Source organism: Phocoena sinus, chromosome 15 (genome assembly GCF_008692025.1).
Source record: "Phocoena sinus isolate mPhoSin1 chromosome 15, mPhoSin1.pri, whole genome shotgun sequence".
NCBI classification, from domain to species: Eukaryota; Metazoa; Chordata; class Mammalia; order Artiodactyla; family Phocoenidae; genus Phocoena; species Phocoena sinus.
This window is the reverse complement of record NC_045777.1, coordinates 86,492,086-86,508,342: the sequence shown is the minus strand read 5'-3', so window position 1 is coordinate 86,508,342 and position 16,257 is coordinate 86,492,086. Positions and strand designations below refer to the sequence as shown.

The 16,257-nt window shown below is 64.0% G+C and overlaps 1 protein-coding gene across 1 annotated transcript; it reads left to right on the top strand.

Annotated features, from left to right (window-relative positions):
- The first annotated feature begins 6,487 nt into the window (after positions 1-6,487).
- LFNG (LFNG O-fucosylpeptide 3-beta-N-acetylglucosaminyltransferase) lies at positions 6,488-14,755 on the top strand. Its single transcript, XM_032605570.1, has 8 exons — positions 6,488-7,029; positions 11,515-11,563; positions 12,073-12,172; positions 12,284-12,437; positions 12,546-12,631; positions 13,034-13,199; positions 13,323-13,408; positions 13,590-14,755. The coding sequence occupies exons 1-8, from the start codon at positions 6,601-6,603 to the stop codon at positions 13,654-13,656; spliced, it is 1,137 nt and encodes a 378-aa protein (XP_032461461.1). The 5' UTR covers positions 6,488-6,600; the 3' UTR covers positions 13,657-14,755.
- Positions 14,756-16,257: the final 1,502 nt, after the last annotated feature.

Genomic DNA, 16,257 nt, shown 5'->3' with positions numbered 1-16,257 from the left:
CCCGGGGGCCAAAGCCACCCCTAGTTGAGAACCCAGGGGCAAGCCCTGCAGACAGTGTACAGACAGCTAAACTGGGGTTGCAGAGGGAGGGCAGAGCCGCAGAGGCCTGGGCCTCCCTCTGATGCTGGCCTCAGCCCAGTCTTTGTCTGGTCCCCCTGGCCTCCCACCTCCCTTCCCACCAGGGTCCACCCACCTCTGAGCAACCTGGCCCCGCCCTCTTCCGAAAATCCTCCCCAGACTCGGCTTTACTGTTGGCACAGGCTCCCAAGGAAGGGAGGAGGGAGCACGAAGTCCGACGTTGCCCCCAGACCCCTCCCAGCTTCCTCGCTCTCTGGCCGCAAGGACACAAGGCCCGGAGGGACAGACAGACAGATAGGGAGGCTCAGGGTTGACTCCTGGTGATTGAGCTGAAAGGCGGGTTGCTTCTCCTTTGATAAAGCAACCTAGACCACGCCCCTCTCGCTCACAAAACTTCTGAGGCTCCCCAGTGCCTCCCCAGTGCCTCCCCAGCCCCTCCCCAGCGCCTCCCCAATGCTCCCCAGTGCCTCCCCAGCCCCTCCCCAGCCCCTCCCCAGCCTGACCTCCTGAGCCTGGGTCCTGAGGCTCCTGTTCACCCCTCTCCAGCCTCAACTCTCACTACTGCTCTCCCCACACCCCCATCGAAACACACAACCTCTCCAGTCACCCCCGACTGCCTTCCCATCCACCTCCGCCTGCCCAAACCCTCAAGCTACAGGGTGACAGTCACCATCTTTTCCTGGAAGCCTCTCCTGAAGCCTTGTACCCCCAGCCCTGGCACAAGGTGGATTCTCCCTTGCCCAGGCCCCTGGCACACTTGGACTTGACCCATCTTCCAGCCCCTACCACCCTCTGCCCGTTTGGGGAACATCTGGGTGCTGGAAGAATCCTCGCCAGGAGGCCGTGAGCCCCCTGGAACCAGGGGCTGTGTCTGAGTCACCGCCTACACTCCCCTGGAGCCAGAGCTGGGAATGGAGAAAGCGCCCAGGGATGCTACTGGATGGGTGGGTGAACGGACAGCTGGATGGACAGACAGACAGATGGGTGGATGCGTCCACGGTGGCGGCTTATCTCTCTGGGGCTGTGACTACCGCTCCTGGGCGTGTACCTCCCCCCAAGCTTCCAGGGCAGCCCAGAATATCAAGGGATGCCACGTCCTCCCCCATGCCGGTGAGCAACAGGGAGGACAACGCCATCCCGTGTTCCAGATGGAGGAGGGGCCTGAGGTCAGGGAGACAGAGGCAAGTTCAGGCTCACGCAGGAAGCGGGGCTCCCTGGGAGCCAAGACTCTGACCCCCGCTACCCCATCCGGCCCGGAGCCCCTCCTCCCACTGCTCCTGGGGTCTGGTCCCATCCACTTGGGCACAGGGTCATGACTGGGGCAGGGGATCGAGCCTGGAGCCTGGCAGGCACCAGCACAGCCACGGCTCAGCCCTGCCCAGCACAAGCTAGCCATTCTTGGGAAGACGAGGGCCAGCTGGGGCACAGGGGCTCTGGTGTCTTCCTGGTGGGAGTCTGGCCCCCGCAGGACGTCAGTAATGGGTTCTGGCGGTGGGGCTCTGCCACCGGGGGCTGCAAATCAGATTAGCTCCGTCCAGCCCCGCGGCCCAGATGGCCCCAGTGTAGCCACCAGGAAGAAACACAGCTGCCAGCTCTAGGTCTGCCGCCCTCACTGTGTGCGCAAACCCTGGTCCCGGGGCTGAGACACCCTGACCTTCCCGTGGGGTCAAGGGCATCCTTTTTCCCCTCTCTGGACCCCTGTGTCCCACGTGTAAGACCAGTGGTTTGAGTGGGACCTTTTGAGGCCTTCCTGAGGTGGCACAGAGGGAAATGCCCATTTCCCAGTGTAGGGCAGACACATAGCATGCGGTCATTTTCATGGGGGTCAGCTCTGCCCTGAGGCCCCATCCCCACTGCCAGCTCAGAGTTCAGTGGGCAGCCCTGCCAGGCCTCCTTTTACTCTGAGACCCATGTTCACCTGAGCGTGGGAGGGGGCTGGGGGGGGGGAAGAAGTGCTCTCTTGAGTCTCTGTATGTCCTCATCCATCCGTCCATCCACACTCCCCGAAGCCTTGTTCAGCCATCCAGGCCAAGTTGGCCTGGCTGCTCTGACCACACCAGGCCCCAAGGTTCAGGCCAATGAGCACCAGTGCTCATTGGTGCTATCCGTCTGCAGAGTACCAGCCCCTAGCCAGCCCAGGGTTGGCAGGACGGGGCAGGTACCAGCTATATCCTTATTACAGATATCTCAGGATTGTAAAATCCTGAGACCTACAGAGAGAAGGGAACTGGCCCAAGACCACACAGAGCGTGGGCCGGGGGTGAGGGGCTCCAGGCAGAGCGAGCCGGCAGGCAGGGGGAACTGGGCCGGGGGCTCATTTGCAGCTGTAGGCTGTCTGTTCTCACGGGTGCACTGCCACCCAGACCATCAGTAATGCAGATCAGCTGCCATCGCCTGCTGTGCCCCCTCCCTTCTGCGCTGAGCTTCTAAGCCAAACCCTCTCCATTACCTCGCCTTCTGCCAGCACTGACTCTTCGTCCAGAAGCTTCTGGGCCACCGCGGGCATGCCACTCACTGCCCCTTAGGAAGCCCGTGGGCACCCTGGCATCTGGGGCTCCCACGCTGTCACTTTTCCTCGGACGCCCTGATGGCGGCCTTGAGGACAGGCTTCTCATGTCTGTGTCAGGTGGGGCAGCGTGAGGCCCCTGCCCGGCTCCACCTGCCGACCACCACCTCGTGGGGGTGGGGACCATGCCTTCCTTCCCTCTCTGGGCTCTGCTGCTGGGTTGGGAAAGGCTGTTCCCGGGACACCGAGCAGGACTGCCTTGGATGACCTGCTTCGAGTTAATGGGTCACCCATTATGTCTCCTGGATCTTCCCGGGAAAGAGACACTCAGGGGAGGCCAGCCCCAAGGCTCCAGGAGCCGGTGGGGAAGGGGGTCCTAGAACCCGCTGGGGCTGATTCCATTTGCGGGAGGCCCCAGAATGAGCCCCAGCCGGGAAAGGGGGCCTGAGCTCGGACGGGCACACAACACCTCCTCTGAGCCGACAGGGAGGCAAGGAGAGTCCCCTGGGGCCTCGCTGGTCATGTGGGCCTCCTGTCCTCGGCCACCTCTCCATCCAGCCTCGTTCGGCAGTTCTCAAGCCATTCTGCCACCCGGCTGCCCAGGAGCCCCACTCGGGAGCTGGTGGAGGGGCCGTGCCATGCTGAGCGGAGATCGGCCGCCCAAGAGGTGCACACACCCATGTCCCCGAGCCAGAGGGCCAGACCGCCTGCTCGGCTGACTTACTGCCCGTCGGCACCTTATAAGATGAACGACAATGGCATCCTCGTGTTATGGGTGGTGAAACTGAGGCTCAGAGGAGGAATGTCCCAGGTCCAAGGTGATACAGCTGAGAAGTGGCCCCTCTGGGATTGGAAAGCAAGTAGCCTGGCTCCAGAGGGCCCAGCCCCGGGGCTGTGTCCCACACCTGGGGAGGACCCCGACACAGCCTCTCCCCGACTCCCCTTCCCAAGGACCCTAAGGCCTCAAGGGGTTTCCTGCCAACCTGCTCAGCCCTCCCCATCCCTTCCCTGGGTCCCCATTTCCTGTCCTGGGCCCAGCACCTCCTCCTCTCACCACCCCCCCTCCTCAGAGTTGTTTGGCCCAATGGGTCCCTGGAGGGAGCCTTTGGGTCTAGGGTGAGGGCAGGGGAGGGGAGTGCCTCAGGCTGGAGCTGAGCCTAGGGAAGGGGGCGGGGGTGGCTAGGCCGCCACCCCCCTCCAGTTTTCAGACCTCAAGGAGTCACCACGAAATTCCATTCTCCTGACAGCAAAGAAATTGAATCACTCTTGCCAAAGCCCATGGCCCCCACAAGAATGCTGCAAAGCTTTGTCCTGCTGTTCCCAGACAGGAACTCACACCCAGGTCCCCGGACTTCCACCAAGCCTGGCTGCAGAGAGGTGCAGAAAACCTCCTGCTGGCCTCTACACCGTGCCCCTGTCAGGCTGGGCCACTGCCCCTCTCTACAGTTGTTCCTCCTCCTTGCTCCCCGAGTACAATGCAGCAGTGCTTCTTGAGCCTCAACTCGCTTTCTGTACAATGGGCACATCACGTCTGCTGTCTGGTGCGTCAAAGGCACAGCAGCCAGGACTATGTAGCACGAACCGGGGAGCACGAGTCGGAGAAAGCAGGGATGCTCTGGGGTGCGGAGCAGGGGGTCCCGCCCCTTGGGGAGGGGCCATGGAGGGCTTGGCTCACAGAACCTCCTCAGGTGGGAGTATGGGGTGGCATGGCTTCACGCTGCTGTCCCTCCTATCTCTTGCAGAATGCTTAGCACCTAGTGGGTACCACTTAATATGGTGCCGCTGACGGAATCCCAGGTGCGGGCACAGTTCATGCAAAGATTTGGGGGCTTGACGGTTTGGGGGCTGTTAGAGAATGGGGAGGCATTGCAGGGAGTAGCAAGAAATGGAGCTGGGACCCATTTGGGAGGTACGTGGACACGAGGCTAGGACTTGAACTCAGGGGCCATGGGAAACCATCAAAGATTTTGACCTGTGAGTGTGTGTGTGTGTGTGTGTGTGTGTGTGTGTGTGTGTGTGTGTGTCAGGGGCGTGGGGGTCTGATTAAGCTGTGTGGTTTCTGAGTGGAGAATCAATAGAGCAGGTAGACTGGGGGCAGGGAGACCAGGGTGGAGAGGAAAGTCGTGGAGGAGGCTCCCTCTCAAAATAGCCCAGAAATGGTATAGACAAGCATCGGTGGTAGGGCGAGGGAAATGGGGCACAGAGACCCTTCAGACAGGAGGCTGGAGCTGTGCTGGGGCTCAGCTGACTGTTTGGGGGTGGCCCACCCCGCCATTGGGTCCATTTCCCCCCTGCCCACCCCCACCTCTCCAGCCGACTAGAGGCTCCAAGGCGGGGCTCTGGCCGATGGAGGAGGGGTTTATGGCAGGAGGTGACTCCATGGGGGTCTTGTCACTTGGGCACAGCTAGCACCATCTGCTCAGGCATCTGCCTGCCTGAGGTGGCGCCTGCTAATTACCTTGGGGGTGGGTACAGGAAGAGGCCTGGGAACTCCCATCCTCCACCGCACCCCATCCCAGAGGGGCAAGAGGTAGGGCCCCAGGGCCCTGAGAACAAATGAGCCAGGAGAGAGTCTGGAACCCGGGCCAGACACTTACACAGCAAGTCTTTATAGAGCACCTACTACGTTCCAGGCCCTGTTCTCCGCAGTTGACATTCAAGTGGAGGGAAAGGGACCATGAAGGGGTGCCATCGAGCAGAGGTAAGCGCTGTGAAGAAAACGGGCCAGCGGGCAGAGTGAGCGCTAAGGGGGGGACCAGTTTAGCCGCGGTGGTCGCCTAGGGCCTCCTTAGGAGGGGATGCGGAGGAACTGAGGAGGGAGGGGAAGGAGGCAGCCAAGCGGAGAGCCGCCCCTAGCCGCGCTTCCGGAAGATGCTGCGGGCGGGCGACTCAGACTTTGATTTCGCCACGGGGAGCCCTTGGCCACTTCCTCGCCCCTCGTCCCTAACCCTCAACCCAGGCTGTCGGCGCACATTCCTGCCGCCCCTGCTCGTGCGGTGGGCTGGCCCAGCCCGTGGGAAGGGCCGGGGGTGGGAGCCGCCGTGTGCCGGGGAGGCGGGGCGGGGGCACAGCTGGGCCACATCTGGCCCGAGAGCAGAGGGACCAAATGGGACAGAAGGCGGCCTTTCATCCCGCGCGGGGAGGGGCGATCTCGGTTTCTTCTCGGGGCGCCACGGGGCGCCCGAGGATTTCGGGGAACCAATCCTCTGCCCTCCGACGTTGGGCAGAGACGAGGAAATTAGCTCGCGGGCTAGGGATGGAATTTGGTAAGGTGCTTTCTCGCTGGAACCTCGTGTCCCTACCTGTGGCTCAGGTGGCTGAGCACCTCCTCGATATTAATAAAGGGTACTCTGGACCGAGCGGTCAGGTCCACCCAGGCACCAGCCCTGTTACAAGGCCTGCGCCGTCCCTAGGGCAGGAAGCCGGGTTCGGGGAGGGGAAGTGTGGAGCGAGGAAGGAAGGACGTCCCCCGCGGGACGATTGAGCCCGAAGTCCCTGTCCCAGAATCCCCGTCACAGCGCCGAGGGCGCGCCCCTCCTTATGTCAGACGCCGGGTATATCTCCAGCCGGCGCTGGCCAGCCTGGGTTTCCCCTTCAGGGCCACTGGGGCGGGGCGGACCTACATCCCCACGCCGCCCCGCTGCCCGCCGGGGCGATCCGGGCGGGGCGGGGCGGGGCGTGCACGTGCGGACCGGGGGCGGGAGCCCAAGACGCCCGCTCGGCAGTTCCCAGACCCCCGCCGCGGCCCCACGTGGGCTCTGCAGAGCATCTGGGGCAACCTGGAGAGGCCCCGCCCCAGGGCCCGGGAGCCAGTGAGCTCGTGCTGAAGGCGGGGCCTCACGGAGGGCCCCGCCCCCCGGGGCGGAGCCAGGCTTGGGCGGTTTAAGAGCGCGGGGCGCGGGCGGTGCATTGCTGGACCTGCCGCGGGACCCCAGATCGTCGGCGCCGGAGTGAGGGGCAGGGCGCACCGGGCAGGGCGCGCGGGGCTGGGCGCACGGTGCGGCCGCCACCCCACCATGCTCAAGCGCTGCGGCCGTCGCCTGCTGCTGGCGCTGGCGGGCGCGCTGCTCGCCTGCCTGTTGGTGCTCACGGCCGACCCGCCGCCGCCCCCGGTGCCCGCTGAGCGCGGTCGGCGCGCGCTGCGCAGCCTGGCGGGCCCCTCGGGGGCGGCCCCAGCTCCTGGGCTGGAGGCGGCGGCGGCACCCGGGGTGCTAGTCCGCGAGGTGCACAGTCTGTCCGAGTACTTCAGCCTGCTGACCCGCTCTCGTAGAGACGCGGGCCCACCGCCCGGCAGCGTCCCCCGCCCCGCAGACGGCCATCCGCGGCCCCCGGCCGAGCCACTCACGCCGCACGACGTCTTCATCGCGGTCAAGACCACCAAAAAGTTTCACCGCGCGCGCCTCGACTTGCTGCTGGAGACGTGGATCTCGCGCCACAAGGAGATGGTGAGCCCCCGCAGCTTGGGCAAGTGGGCAGGGGAGAAGGTGCCCTCTTGTCCAGCTGGTGGCAGCATCCGATGGGCGCCAGGCTGCACCTCTGTACAGCCACTGGGAGTATCAGGGGGAGTGATGCCGGTCTGCCCCCTTCCAGCCCAGTTTTCCTGGTGGGGCCACTCTCCCCATACGGTTGTGGAATTGCATGCTGGGGACCCATCCCCAGCCAACTTCCAGGGCCCTGGGTGGCCTGCACTGACCCCACACCAGCCACCAGTGCCTGGGGTTGGTGCCCTGTGATGCTTCTTGCCCCTCAAACACTGGAACTCATTAACGGGGCGTTATTGTCCCCAAACCTCCCCAAGGCAGATTCTGCATGGGCGTCACCCTGGGCTCATGCCCTTCCCTGGGAAGAAGACTCTTTCCTTAGAGGCGGAGTGGGGGGTTAGGACCCCTGGGCTCAGGGCCAGGCGCATCCCCATCCCAGTCTTTGCAATGGGACAAGTCACTGTAGAAGATATTCTGAAGTTGGGGGTGGGCGTTAGTGGGCCCTGGGGAGTCCATCTCAAAAGAAAGAGAGCGCTGGGTTTCAGAGTCTGTTCGGCGGTCCTCTCTCCACAGTGCAGAAGTCTCTGGAGCCTGGAACCTTGTGCTCAGTACATCCTAGCTGAGCATCGACTTCCTCCACACACATAATAAAGACACACCCCACTTTGAAAATCTCCCTCCAGGCTGCAGCAGGACGGCTGGGTTGGGGCAGGATGAGGGCAGAATGTGAGCCCTGTGGGGGTGTGGGGTGGGGGGATATCCCTGAGCTGGGAAACTCAAGGGACAAACTGGGTATCCGGGATGAGGGTGAAGGACCCTTGACCAGGCTGGGGGCTCAGAGAAGAGCCCACACCGCTTCCTCCCTGTGTCAGCCCTCGAGGTCTGGGGGCCTTCTGGCCTGGCTGAGCCCTGTTTCGGGGCAGGGCCATGATGGGGTCCTGATGGGGCCTGGGGGGGCAGGGTCCTGTCTGGTCCAAGCGTGGGGAGGGGGCCCTGGGAACACAGCGTCCCTTTCGCAGGGGCTCAGCAGCCCGGCGGGGGGGGCAGCGGGGGCTGCGGGTTTTGTTCGGCTGCTGGGCCGTTAGGATTCCCAGCGCCGGGCGGCTCTCACGCCGGCCGCTTGGGCAAGGTAACAAAGCCCCTTTCTCCAGTGGAGAAAGGCGTCCGGCCTCTTGTGTGCAGCTATGTGCTCCATGGGAACGCCGCCGGCGTGCTGGCCACTCAGGTTGCCTGGCGATGAGGGCCTGTGGGGTCCCCCACATCCCTGAGTGACAGCCCTTGTGGGGCACCATCCCCCAGGACTCTGCCTCCCTGCTGTGTGACCTTTGGCAGTGTTCAGCCCCCTCTGGGCTGCCACCAGCTCTGAGCACCCCTCGTCTTGGACTTTGGGGGCTTTCTCCAGCGGAGGGAATATGGTCAGGGGGGTCTCAGGTACCAGTCCCAGCCAAGCTAGGTGACCTTGGGCAAGACCAAGGGCCTCTCTGACCCTCAGTTTCCTCATCTCTGAAACAGGGAAAGCATTGCCCTTCCAGTAGGGTGTCGTAAAAGAGGACTGGCAAAGCCTAGAGATGTAGGGAATGAGCCCAGGGAGTACTCAGAGTCGGGGTGGAGGCCGTCCCTCCCCTGGACCCTTTGCTCCCCGTTGAGGGGCCACTTGGGTTTCCTTCTCACCCTAGGGCCCTCACCCAGGAGAGGCCGAATCTGTCCCCAACAATCGGTTCATGTGTCACAGCAAGCAGGAACCCCTCTTACGGTGTCCTGTGGGGGAGGGGTCCTCGAAACTGTTTCAACAGAGAGACCTCCTTTCCCAGCCCTGTGAGGGGTGATTCAGACCCAGTCCGATGGGGGAGACTCAAGGAAGTCAGGGCCGCAGGGGGGGAAACCCAGAGAGGCTGTGTGAGCTGAAAGTGGGCATCTGACCCGTGTTGGGGAGGGAGGGACTTCCTGGAGGAGGTGCCATTTGAGCTAGACTGAGAGAAGAAAATGCCCTGAAAGGGCAATTGGGCATCTCGAGCACAAGCATGGGGGGTGTGCAAGAAACTTCCAGCAACTGCAGTGACTTGGGTGGGGGTGGTCAATAGAGACCACACTGTGGCGGGCCTTGAAGTCCAGGATGAGGGGCTGGGCCTTTGGCCCACACTTTCCTCCCCCATCCCTCCCGGAGTGGGCCAGGCTGCAGCGGCTGCCACCGCGGCAGCCACAATTGTTGGGGGGAGAGCTTGGCATCCTGTGTTTCTTTGAATCGCAGCTCCAGGAACAATGCCGCTTCCTGTGGGTGTCCCCCCGCCCACCCACAGCCAGCCCTGCGGCCCTCGCTGCCCAACTCTTCCTCCTCCGGCCCTGTCGTTTCTGGGGAAGTGGGGAGGGGTCTGGGCGGGGGGGGGGGGGGGGGGGGGGGGGGGAGGGGTGTGTGTCTTGGTCCCTGGAAGGCGTGGCTGGGGTGGACCAGCACAGCCTCTGCCCCGGGGTGTGACCGCAGACTGGGGGCTGCCCCTCTCTGGGCCTCAGTTTCCCCACTTGTACACACTCGGGTCGTAATGGTGCCCTCCTCCCAGGGCCATTAGGGAGATGAAAGAGGAGAACGCGTCGGAGCACCCTGCCCTGGGCACCCGTGAGCTCTGGTTCCGCCCATTGCACAGAGGGCGGAAAATGAGGCTCTGAGCAGTGCGTGAGGCCCGCGGCCGGGCAGCCCATCCCCTCCCCTCCTGATTGCTCTGATGTGGGGAGACCGGAGGCCCGGCACCCGCACACCCCACACCTCACGCCTCCAAGCACTCCCCTCTGAACAAAGGTGACTTGAATCTCCGTAGCCTTGGGCTGGGTTTTTAGGGCACCACCAAGCGCTCGGGAGAACAGGCCTCCCTTGATTTCATTAAGAAAGCATTTTCCTTTTAATCCAGTGGCGGCAACGGCGGGTCTGCACGGGCCGGCCTCGTCCTCCCACGGCATTCCAGGGCTGAGATGCTGGCGGGGCGGGGGCGCTGGATGCGAGTCTGTGCGTGCGGGCTGCCCTGGGGTGTCTGCTCTGGAAGGAGGGGGTGCGTGCGTGGAGAGGGTGTAGAAGGAGCCTGCCACCTCCCTTAGCTCTCTCTAGGCCCAGCCAGCTTGTGACCTCACTGAGAGTGTGCCCGGGTCTGGGCTCAGGCTGGGCAAGGAGCTGGAGCTGCCAGTTGAGGGTGGGCACTGCAGGTGAGTGCGCCAGGTCGCTGGGTTCGTGCTGTATGCCAGGCCTGCACACGCCGGTCCCTCCCTTGCACCCGTTTGTACACAGAAGGAAACCGAGGCCTGGTGGGCACGGAGGTGGGGGGTCTCTCGCTGCCTGTGCTCCCAGCACCCTCCACCGGGCCTGGGCTTTGCACTCAGCCACACCTGGGTGTGCTGGGCGGCACGCGCTGGGCGGGCCGGGCAGAGGTAAGGGAACATTCCTCCCCGTGTGCCGACGGGCCCAGGCGGGCGCTGGCAGCTCCTGGCCCCTCCCCGTTGCCCCCCACCTCTTCCGCGGAGCGATCCCGGCAGGGGTGGCCCCGTGCTGGCACAGGTGGAGCCCTGATGTGGCCTTGAGCAGGGCACGCAGCAGGCGGGGCTGCTAGGCTGCATGGATGCTGGGGGCACTGATTCCTGCGCTGGGGCACGTGAGGTTTCCCGCCTCAACCCTGCGGACCGTGTCTCCTTAGAACCCTGGAGGCTGCTTTGGCTCAGAGAAGGTGACCGGCTGCACTGGCTGGTCACGCAGCCAGGGGTGCGAGGGAGGCCCCGGTGTTGAGGGCCCAGCCCGGAGGACTGCAGGGCTGTGGCCACACCCCAGCCCGCCGGACCTTGTGCCCAGCCTGGCCCAGTTAACCAGGCCAGCTGTATGGTAATGGGCTGTGCGGCCACTCCCGCTTAATGCGGCCGAGTTCCCCTCACAGCGCGGCCCAGGACAAAGCTGGCGGACAACGCCTGGTGATTCATCCTCCCTCCGGGCCCTTTGTCCGCCAGTGCTTGGCGGCCGCCCAGCGGAGGCCTTTGTCCCCGACTGATTGAGACTTGGCTTCCCAAAGCGGACCTCCTCCGCCTGCAATCCCCCACCCTCCGCCCCTCCCACAGGCTGGGCACTGTGTCAGTAAGGGTGTGTGCCTCGCCAGGTGTGCAGGACAGCCGGAGCCGGTTACCTGGCGGGTGGGCGGGGCACCGCACCTGGCTCGTGCCGGCGCAGCTGCTGGCTGACCTTGGGCCCAGCTGTCGAGGTAGGGGGTGGGGTGGTAGGGGGTGGGGTCTTCCTGGGCCCCCAGCCCACTCCCACTCAGGGTAGGCACTTGAGCCCCACTCTGCATGTGGGGAAATTGAGGCTCAAAGGTGGGGCATGGGTGTGACTGCAGGATCCCTGTAAAGCCGCAGGGTGCCCAGCCCTGGACCCCACGGTGGCGGGGGCACAGAGCTGCCTGTTCAAGGCCGTATTTCTCCCTGCAGACGTACATTTTCACGGACGGGGAAGATGAAGCCCTGGCCAGGCGCACGGGTGAGCCCTGGACGCGGGGAGGCTCGGCGGGGGGGGGGGGCTCCCGCCCAGAGGAAACCCTCCCCTCTGGAGAGGTCACCGAGGCCACGGGCCTGGGAGGGCCGTTTACTCAAGGGGTTTGCTCAACGCTCCGCCCCACCACTCGCCCCCCCCCGCCCAATTCTCATGCAAATGAGGCCCTTTCAGCGCCCGGGGCCCTTTGAGCTGGTGTGGCGGCAACAGGTGGCTGGTGCTGGGAAAAAGCCGCCTGAATGGGCAGGGGCGGGGCGGGGCGGGGCCTCTAGGAGGGGGTTGGGCTGGGGGGTGAGATCGTCGGGCCTGGGTCCTGTTCGAGGGAGGGGTTGAGGGGGAGGCCATCGTAGGCACGGCTTGAACCCAGGGCGCCCCGAGACAGACCGCCACCCACCCTCTCTTGCTCTGCTCTCACGGGTCTTGTTGTGTGACCCTGGGCCTGGCCGCCCTCGCTGAACCATCTTGGACCCACTCACAGCCCCTCCCCTCGTCCGCAGGCAACGTGGTCAATACTAACTGCTCGGCTGCCCACAGCCGCCAGGCACTGTCCTGCAAGATGGCCGTGGAGTATGACCGCTTCGTCGAATCGGGGAGGAAGTGAGTGCTGGCCTTCGGCTGGGGCCCGGGAGCGTCCCCTCCTCGGGCTGGCTCCCGCCCTGGCAGTCCCCGCCCCCCGCGCGCCCCCCTGACGGCCCTGCCTCCCCGCAGGTGGTTCTGCCACGTGGATGATGATAACTACGTGAACGTGCGGGCCTTGCTGAAGCTGCTGGCCAGCTACCCGCACACGCAGGACATCTACCTCGGCAAGCCCAGCCTGGACAGGCCCATCCAGGCCACAGAGAGGGTCAGCGAGAGCAAGGTGGTGAGTGTTCCGCCCACACAGGCCTGCGCCGAGCGGGGAGGGGCTGGAGGTGTCCCTGCAGCCTGGGGGGAAGGGTCTGGGAGCCTCACCATGTGCCCCCTCCCGCAGCGGCCCGTCCACTTCTGGTTTGCCACCGGCGGGGCTGGCTTCTGCATCAGCCGGGGGCTGGCCCTGAAGATGAGCCCTTGGGCCAGGTGAGTGGGTGCCTTGGGGCACAGGCGAGGCTGCCCCAGACCGCAAGGTCCCCCCACTGGGGGCCTGGCTTGACTCATCTTCCCAGCACCAGTGTCCCCAACCTCACGTGTACTGGCAGGGTGAGTCGTCCCACCACTGCCCACAGCCACCAGGGTGGTCAGCACCCAGGTTGGGCAGGACCCCTTCCTGCGTCCGGTAACCCCCAACTCACAGAGAATCATCTGGCTGGTACGGAGGAGGGGGCTGTCCTGGGGCTCAGGGAGGTGGGGGGCTGCCAGCGTGAGAGCCCGTTAGGGACACAGGCCGGGCACGTGCACCTCCTTCTTGGGCCCGGCCAGGGTGACACTGCCTGGTGGGCTCCTGCCCAGCTCCCGCCTTGGCTCACTCCAGCCCTCCCACAGCGGAGGCCACTTCATGAGCACGGCCGAGCGGATCCGGCTGCCGGACGACTGCACCATCGGCTACATCGTGGAGGCTCTGCTGGGCGTGCCCCTCATCCGCAGCGGGCTCTTCCACTCCCACCTGGAGAACCTGCAGCAGGTCCCCACCTCCGAGCTCCACGAGCAGGTGCGCTGCCTAGCAGCCCAGGAAGGGATGGGGACGGAGGAGAGCGGCTGGGAGAGGAGGGAAGGGGCAGGGTGGGGTGGTATCGGCACCCCTCCCAGCGTCACTGTGTCCCTACCCCTGCAGGTGACCTTGAGCTACGGCATGTTTGAAAACAAGCGGAATGCTGTCCACATTAAGGGGCCCTTCTCAGTGGAGGCCGACCCATCCAGGTGAGGAAACTGAGGCCCAGATGGGGGCGGGGCTCACCTAGGGTCCCTTGGGGTCTGCCGCAGCTAAGCAGCGTGATGAAAGAGTACGACCAGGAGCCTGCTTGGGTGCAAGAGGGCCCCCGGCGCTGGGAGCTCAGTACCCGCACCCCACACGGACCAGCCCCCCACTCTGTCCCCACAGGTTCCGCTCCATCCACTGCCACCTGTATCCGGACACACCCTGGTGTCCCCACACTGCCATCTTCTAGCAGCTATGGCTGAAACCCTGTCCCCGGGCACCCCTGGTATCCAAAGGGCCCGGGGACCCCTGTTGTGCCGCCCTGGCCTTGGCATTCGAGGCTCCCCCAGGGCTGTGCGTGTGTGTGTGTGTGTGTACTGTGTGCCCATCCGTGTAGCAGACTGCTGGGCGGCTCTGCTCTGCCGAGGAACAGGCAAGGCACCGCCTGTCTGTCTGTCCATGCTCCACCCCAGAAGGATTTGTAAGTCAGAGGCCACTCTGAGGGCAGGTTTATTATCATTCTGGGGTCTTTGGGCAGCATGGGGACCAGGGGCTGCTCTGTAGCGATGTGCAGGTGCCTTTCCCTCCTGCCGAGCGCAGGCCCAGCGCTGCAGGCGCCTGCCCCCTGGGATCCTGGCTCCTTAGAGTCCCCAGGACAACTCACCCTGCTCAGTGCTGCGAGAAAGCTGGGTTTGGGGGGTGTGGCCCGAGTCCCCTCCTCCCACTGAGCTTTGGCCTGGGTACCTGGGGAACAGCAGCCCCAGTGGCCTTGCCGCTGGGTGGAGTGTGGCACCATCCCGGGCAGGGGTCTTCCCCGCTCTCTTAGCCATCTTCCCTTCGTGACGGGGAGTCAGCTGAGGATCTTATCTCCTCTCCGAAGTAGAGAGAAAGTCACCCATAGTGGGTGTGTCTGTAAATATTGTGACAGTATTTTTTACTGTGCTTCTTTTTCGAAAGGGGGTGCGTACAAAGTAGGGTGTTTTTGTCTGTGTTTTCGGGGGGTTGGGGAGGGCGCTATTTTATCTTTTCTGTGGATCAGAAAAAGCAGAAGCCAAACTTGGGATAATCTTTGTCGTTAAAGCTGATGGAAATGTCTAACACTCTATGTATTTATTTATATGTCGTGGTATCTGGCCTCTCCCTGCCCACCTCCTGCACAGAACCTGTCTCCTACCAGCCCAGCTCGGCGCACCTGACCAGTGAGGTGTGTTCTGTCTTCTGTGTTTCCTTCTGCAAAGACATAGCTAGGAAAGTGAACGATAAGGGAAAAGTTCTCAGGGAATTGAAGTGTGTTGCTATGGTGACGTCCTTTGCTGCGAATAAAGATGCTCTTTGGGGCAACATGGGCATCCTGGTCTCAGCTGGAACTTGGGCCTGAGCTGCAGGTTCATGGAAGCTGCACCAGGGGGGCTGGGGGCTTGTTTGCACACGTGTGGGGGAGGTGTGTAGAGACCTCCAAGCCAGCTATTGTGGGAAGGGAACTTGGGATCTAAATAGCAACTTCCAGGTACCTGAGAGGCATGCCCAGCCCAGGGCACCCTCGGACATAGGGGAGACCTCTGTGGATGTACAGGTCTCACTCCGACAAGCAACTCTAAGACTGTAGCCCTGATCTGTGCTGGCCTGCCCCTGGACAGCTGCCAGAGGGTCCAGCCCTCCCTTCAGGAGGACAGGGGCTGGCTGTGGCTTGACCTCCTTACCCAGCTTCATCTCTGTCACAAGCCCATAGAGGCTACATTCTTGCCCCATTTTGCAGATGGGGAAACTGAGGCTCGGAGCAGGTGATGTGATGTCCAAGGTCAGGCAGCCGGGCTGGTGAAGAGCTCAAACTCTGAGATCAGGCTGACCTTGGATCCTGGCCTCACCCCCCCCACCCCATGCTGTTGACCCTGGACGGGTCCCAGGAGCCTGTTGACCCTGGACGGGTCTCTGCCCTGTTTTCTACAGAAAGCAGCTCCTCTGGCCCTTCCTCAAATCAAGGCTTTGTGATGGCAGGAGCCGGGAGGGGCTGCTCTGGCCTCAGCTGGGGAATCCCCTCCTCCCACGCTCCCAGGCAGCCTGGGGCGGCCCTCAGTTCCTCTTCCTCACACTGAGCCTGGACACACACACCCTCCCCCTGCACCTCCCCCTCCCCTCCTCCCCCTCCCCCCTCCCAGCCTCCAGCTGCCCCAGCCCCACCCCCGTGGGTACTTGCTAGGACCTGGGGCTCCTTGTTCCCTATGACCTCCTCGCTCCCCACTGCTCCACGCTTAGCCCTGTCCACACATCAGAAAGCAGACAGAGTGGTTTGAAGAGCGCCTCACTTCCCACCCCTGAGCTGGGGGCAGAATGCCAGCCCCTCCCGGTCCAGTCACATACTCAGCGCCCCCAACAGGCTGGAGAGGACCCCTTCCTCACAGCCCTTGCTGGTGCCTGCCCTGTCCTGGGGAGCAACTGGCCAGGGCCTGACCCCAGCTGGACCTTGCATGGCCCTGAGTCAGCAGCACGGTTTCCAGAGCAGCTGCCCTGGGGGTGTGGCAGTGACTGGGACAGTGGGAGGGAGAGAGGGCCCCTCACCATCACACTGACCCCTGTCTGCGGGACACCCCCAGACTCCCCTCAGCACCCACTGTGTGCCAGGCTGGGTGGGGGCATGGCAGGGGAGAGGGGCTCACAGCAGCACTGCTGCCACCTGTGAGCAGAGGCCATGGGCCTCCTTCCTGCCAGCGTGAGTCACAGGAGCCTTTGCCCTGGCAGCGTGTGGAGCCCGGGCCCCAGTGCCCCTCCTCCTGCAGCTGGCATCGCCTCTGCACAGAGCTGGCGGGACCCCGGGGCAGGTGGAGTCTGCATCAGAGTTGGGGCCATCGGTAGG